We start from the raw sequence: 6,000 nt of genomic DNA, 5'->3' as shown, positions 1-6,000 counted from the left end.
GCATTCAGCTTCTGCAGGACTCAGTCTTCGCATCTATAAATGGAAGCAATAATACATAAAACTTTCCCAACACCTTTAATAAGGCGTCCTTTTCCTCCCGCAGGGAACTGCCATCCCATAAAGGCGCCTGGGGGTTCTAACAGCCCAAACCAGGAGATGCCAGAGTTATTTCAAGCGACAGAGACCCAACTCTTTCTTCTAGTGTCCTTTCCTCCCCGCCAGGTTTCTGGCATTCCTGAGATTACCAGGCGGCTGCAAGGGGACAGTGGGACAAAAGGTCTGTCACCTGGGCAGGCCGTGGACATGGCCCCACCTCTCTACCAGTGTTATTTTTAGACAAAGTCCTTGGATACCTTATCTAAATGGCCTGACTGGAGACCTTGACTTCTCAGCTTTTCAAACCTGCAATGGGACTCCCACCTTGCCTTCCTCCTAAACGTCTGGGCTAATCCAGTACAAGCCCCACCTCTACAACTGTCTTGTCAAAAGCCCCCTTTCATTATAACGCTTTTGTTCAATAAGGCCCCCTCCCTTTTTTTTTTCTCGGAGCAAGTTCAGCCAAGTACACACTGTCTAAAAAGAGATTTTTGCTGCTGGCAGACGGAAATCCCACACGGAAGCCATTTTCTGTAATCCAGGCGCTTAATTTCCTAAGTAGCCGGGGAACCTCTTGTCCCAGCTCATGTCCCATAAAATAGGACCTGTAATTTTTATACTTATCTGTAACCCACTTCCAGAAAGGATCGGGACGGCGGGGTGAAAGGATGAGTGACACCGGACTGTGTGGCCAACGGGAGCAGGGCCCTCGTCCCCCTCCGCGGGCAAAGGTGCGTTAGTCACGGTCACGGGGCTGCCTCCTGCGCGGGGGCGGGCGGGGCGCGCCCACAAAGCCAGCAGCCCCGTGTCATTCACCTTTGGTCAGGGTTCCGCGCGGCGGTGGCGGCCTCGCCGCGGGATGCAGCCCCGCCCGCCCGGAGCTTCTAGGCCCCGGCGTCCTCAGCACCAAGGACAGGGAAACTGAGGCCGCCGCAGGCCTCAGAGGGCGGGGTCACCTGTGCGGCCTCGAACCCATCGCCTCCGCCCTCTTTCGGACTTCGATTTCTGACCCGGGGATAGTAACTCCTCCGGCTCCGGGTTGGACGGAGCGTGGTCGCGCCTCGCGAGGAGCTGAGCCGCCGCTGGGAAATGTTATAAAAATACAGCCACGGAGCTGCAGGAGGTGCCTTGCCCCAAGGTCATGCGGAAAGAGAAGCCAGCTTCCAGGCACCAGCTTCCTGCCTGCCCCCTGCCAGGCCCCGGCCTCTGATGTCCTGGGGTCCCCGGGGGTCCAAGCAAACTTCCGGCTCGCAAAGCCAAGCCCCAGATCCTCGAGGCTCAGGGGCCTCCCCCGCCCGGCCCCCGCAACGCTGTAGGGGCGCCCCCGCGCCTCACTTGCTGGCCTCCAACCCAGCGACCCCCGGCGCCGGCCCGACGCCCCGCCCCCTGCGCCGGCCCCGCCCCCCGCGCCGGCGGCGCCCGGGGCGGGGGGCGGCGCCGCAGCCAATAGGGAGGTGGCGTGGCGAGGGCGGCGGCGGTTGTGATGCGCCGGGCCGGCGGGCGGCGGCCAATCCGCGGCGAGCTCGAGGGCGGGCTGTGACGCGAGCGGCGCTCCTCGTGCGGCGGCGGTATAGGAGAGAGCGCCGCGGCGAACAGGGCCAGCCGAGCGCCGCCGCCGCTGCCGCCGCTGCCCGCCGCCCGCTCCCTCCGCGCCGCCGCCCCGCGTCCGCCCGGCGCTCCCCCAACAGACGCGCCCGCTCCCGGCCGGCCCGTCAGCGAGCCGGTGAGCCGCCTCCGCGCCCGGCCTCCGTGAGGGGGGCGCCCGGCCGGACCCTGAGCCTCGCTCTCTCGCGCTGCGGCCGCCCGCGCCTCCTCGGCCGCTTGCCCGGCATGAAGACCAAGTTCTGCAACGGGGGCGAGGCGGAACCCTCGCCGCTCGGGCTGCTGCTGAGCTGCGGCGGCGGCAGCGCGGCCCCGGCGCCCAGCGTGGGGCAGCAGCGCGACGCCGCCAGCGACCGCGAGCCCAAGCAGCTGGGCGGCCCGCAGCCACCGCTCGCGCTGCCGCCGCCGCCGCCGCTGCCGCTGCCCCCGCCGCCGCCGCCGGCCGACGAGCAGCCCGAACCTCGGACGCGGCGCAGGGCCTATCTGTGGTGCAAGGAGTTCCTGCCCGGTGCCTGGCGGGGCCTTCGTGAGGACCAGTTCCACATCAGTGTCATCAGGTCGGTGGCGGTGCCCCGCCGGGGTGGGCGCACGGGGCAGACGCCTGGAGCCGCTACCGGGTCAGGTGACGCTGGCCGGGCGGGGGCGGGGCCTGCGGACACTGCGGTGGCCGGAGACCCCCCTCCCGAACCGCGTGAAATCCCAGCCGGATTCCGCGGCACGGGCCCCGCGGTCTCCCAGGACCTTCCAGAAGACAGGCCTTTAAAAAAAAAAAATACCGGTTTCATGGGAAAACAGGTCCCCTGTAGGCAGAACAATGCCGTTGAGTCACAAAGTGCGTTTTGTCCAGAAGCTTAAAAATTTGTCTGGGACGTCCCTCTGCGGTTTTAGGGCCTTGAATGCGGAGGGGTGTCGTGATTGGCTTTAAAAAAAAAAAAGTCACCTGATAACTTTTCTTCTAGTTCCTCGAGTCCGTGGTTTGCTTTTCTCCTCGCTCTGAAAGAGTCATTTGTTAGTATCCGAGGGGTGACATTTGCTCATCCTGGCTAACACTGTTCAGTCATAGGGGTGTATCAGTGGTCAAAGCTTAGGAGGCTTGGCTCCAAAAATTACGAGCAAGGGAGAAAGATTTTCCCCCTTTTTTCCTTCCCCTTTTTTAAAGCTAAAAATATGTAGTCATAAATTTAAATGACAAAAATATGTGTATTCACATACATAAAATATATGTAAATGACAAAAAATATACATGTGTGACAAAAAATATATGTATCCGACTGAGCAGAAGACTCCCTTGATTTCTGTTGCCTCTTTGCTCCCACGAGATAACCATTTAACAGTTAGTGTGTGTTCTTCTATTTAGACCTTTAGAAAAGGGTTTCTTTCTCTCCTGCTTTTCTTTAAACTGGTTGACCAGGTTGAGTGTCACATCTAGAAACTGGCTGGCTGCCACTGATAATCCCCAAATCCAATTGTAGTCATTTGATTGCTCTTCCGTGCCCAGTCTTTCAGCAGAGCTGCAAATGCGGCAGAATTACTGAGCTTCACTTCCTTGTTGTGCCTCTGGCCTGTCTTACAGATTTGCTTATGAGCAGTGAGAGTCAGAAGGTAGGAATCAAAACCAGAGGTGTTTAGATAATCTCGCAATTGCCTAATGAATTTTTTTTTCATGAAACTCTCCAAAGCTATCATATTTAGTTAGGCCTGAAGATTCTCAGTGAAAAAGGTGATAGAACTCATCGTAGGCCATGTCATCAGTTTGTAAAATGAAAAACCTAGAGGGGCTGGAGGTCAGTGGCTGTTTGCTGAACTAGTAGGTCTCTGGTACCCCTCTCCTGATCCATTACTCTTGCCTGTTGCCTGTGAAGATGTTTGGACACCTTAAGACGTTTTTTGTGGCCCCTTTTGGGGAGTGTCACTGGTCAGTTAAACCTTTGTATTTTGCTCAAAACTCATTGTAAGAGCATTGAGGATGTGTTTTGTTTCTTTTCTCCAAGAATTAGTAGTCTTAGAAATGGTCTTGGGGGGCGCCTGGGTGGCAGAGGGGCGCCTGGGTGGCACAGCGGTTGGGCGTCTGCCTTCGGCTCAGGGCATGATCCCGGCGTTATGGGATCGAGCCCCACATCAGGCTCCTCCACTATGAGCCTGCTTCTTTCTCTCCCACTCCCCCTGCTGTGTTCCCTCTCTCGCTGGCTGTCTCTATCTCTGTTAAATAAATAAATAAATAAATAAATAAATAAATAAATAAATAAATAAATCTAAAAAAAAAAAAGAAATGGTCTTGGAAGCTTTCCTTTTGGTTTGGAGGACCTTTTTAAAACAACATATGGTATACATTGCCTCTTAGTTCTGTTTGTGGTTATAGAATCCGTTGAATAGAGAGAAAAGAGGTGATTTAGGACATGATTTAGGGTGATGCCTAGCTTTTAAAAAGCAAAAGAGGCAGTTCAGAGTGGGAAAAAGGGGAATCCCCTTGGTTGAAATCTAGTGACCTCCACAGGCAGTTGCGTGGCTATTAGGTGTTACTGGCAGTTCACGATCTTTCAGCTTTTGGCTGAGTGCTGGTCCATCCCCAGTGGTTTATCAGACCTCACCGCCTCAACTCAGTCCGTCTAGACTGTCCCACATTTCATCCTTTTCCTACTTCCCACTCTGGAATATGCTTTTGCAGTTGGTAACAGCAGCTGACCAGAGCCCCAGGACCACTGCCACCTTTGCCCTCCCCCAGAAGCACTTCCTCGGCCTGCAGTGGCAGCTGAGACCTGGTGAGCTGCTTTTGCATCCACACCTCCTGTCTATTCCCTGTGCTGTTTCTGAGGCCAGGAGTCCAGGTCCGCGTCCTTGCGTAGATCCTGTAACAGGAGGCGCCCATGGATGTCCTTGCGCTTTGGGTTCCCTCCTCTGAATCGTTCTTTGTCCTGTTGCCAGGTATTCTCAAATATTGTTGCTCTTTGTTTTAAAGTTTACGTGGCTTCCTGTAGCTGGAGAATAAAATCCAGACTTATTTGCCTGCTTTAAACGTGGGCCCCAGCCTCCCTTTCTAGAGTGGTTCCTTTTTGTTGCTATTGTTTAAAAATCGCTCCTCTCCTCTTACCAGCAGTGAGGAGCAGCGAGCTCCTTACACTGGACCCTGTATTTCCTGAATGAGCTTTGTGCTTTCAATCTCTAGGCCTTTCTTTGCTCTTACACTCTGCTTGGCAGCCTGGTGTCTGCTTTTAAACTTCCTTCTTCAAGGCCTAGCTTAGAGAGAAACAGAATTAAATTCTTCTTTATGTGTGTCTTTTCCATAGCACTTCATATACACGCACACCTTCAGAGCAACAGCACCTACCACATTTGTGTGTTTATTCTTTGCCTCTTGTTAGATTGAATTCCTAGAGGGCATTTCTTGTTCATCTTGTATCTCCAGCAATGGAATGGTGCCCGACTTGTGGTAGGCACTGGATTTTAGCTTAAATTGACCTCTTCACTCTCCTCTTACTGTGATGACAGGGGTCTCTCTAATCGGACTGTTGTTTGCCTGACCCTCTGGCTAGGAGTGGTGTAGGGAAAGATAAGAATTATTGTAACATTGGGGCGCCTGGGTGGCTCCTCAGTGAAGTGCCCAGCTCTTGATTTTGGCTCAGGTCATGATCTCAGGGTCGTGAGATAGAGCCCCTCATGGGGCTCTAAGCTGGGCGTGGACTCTGCTTAAGTTTCCCCACCATCCCCCCCCTGGCCCCACCCCCGCCACACTCACTGTCTCTCTCTCAAACAAAAAAATTACTGTCCATGCCTAGCCATCACAGCCGATCACTAGCTTCTGTCCAGGCCTATCAAATCAAGGGTTTGTTATTATCACTCGTTGCTGATTGGTAAAAGTCACAATCAGTTGTGAAATGAAATTGCACATCTTTGCAAGATTTCATGAAGTTTGACGGAAGAGATGTTTGAGAGCTGTTAAAGTTCCACGCGTATCTGTTGACACATTACGTCCCACAGACCACCAGCAGTTGAAAATTGTTGGGGAAGGTGATACCCTGAACTTTCCCAAGTAGAATCATTTAGATATCAAAAAAACAAGAGAAGTCGTTGAAAAGACTGGCCAAGTCCTTAGAATGATGCAGTAAAAGTCAAATAGGGAGTGAGTTGTGGTTTATGGTATCATCATTAAGTTTTTTGATAAAATTATGCCAAAATTCCCTGCTTAATTTCCTTTTTATTGGGGCGTCTGGGTGGTTCAGTCGTTAAGTGTCTGCCTTCAGCTCAGGGCGTGATCCCGGCATTCTGGGATCGAGCCCCACATCAGGCTCCTCTGCTGGCAGCCTG

The 6,000-nt window shown here is 53.9% G+C and overlaps 1 protein-coding gene across 3 annotated transcripts in view; it reads left to right on the top strand.

Moving 5' to 3' along the window:
* Positions 1-1,666: 1,666 nt before the first annotated feature.
* Positions 1,667-6,000, top strand: part of CHKA (choline kinase alpha) — a 58,591-nt gene continuing 54,257 nt past the window's right edge. For 2 of the 3 annotated variants that reach the window (XM_045775939.2, XM_045775940.2), the window contains exon 1: positions 1,667-2,255. In XM_045775939.2, coding sequence (XP_045631895.2) covers positions 1,927-2,255 — 329 coding nt within the window. In that variant the 5' untranslated portion in view covers positions 1,667-1,926. The remainder of the gene's footprint in view (positions 2,256-6,000) is intronic. The other variant, XM_045775938.2, reaches the window with a different exon arrangement.

The sequence above is a fragment of the Ursus americanus genome, chromosome 24 (assembly GCF_024610735.1).
Source record: "Ursus americanus isolate L20-20 chromosome 24, mUrsAme1.1.p, whole genome shotgun sequence".
NCBI lineage: Eukaryota > Metazoa > Chordata > Mammalia > Carnivora > Ursidae > Ursus > Ursus americanus.
Note: the sequence above shows the minus strand (reverse complement) of the source record. Positions and strands in the feature narration are given on the sequence as shown.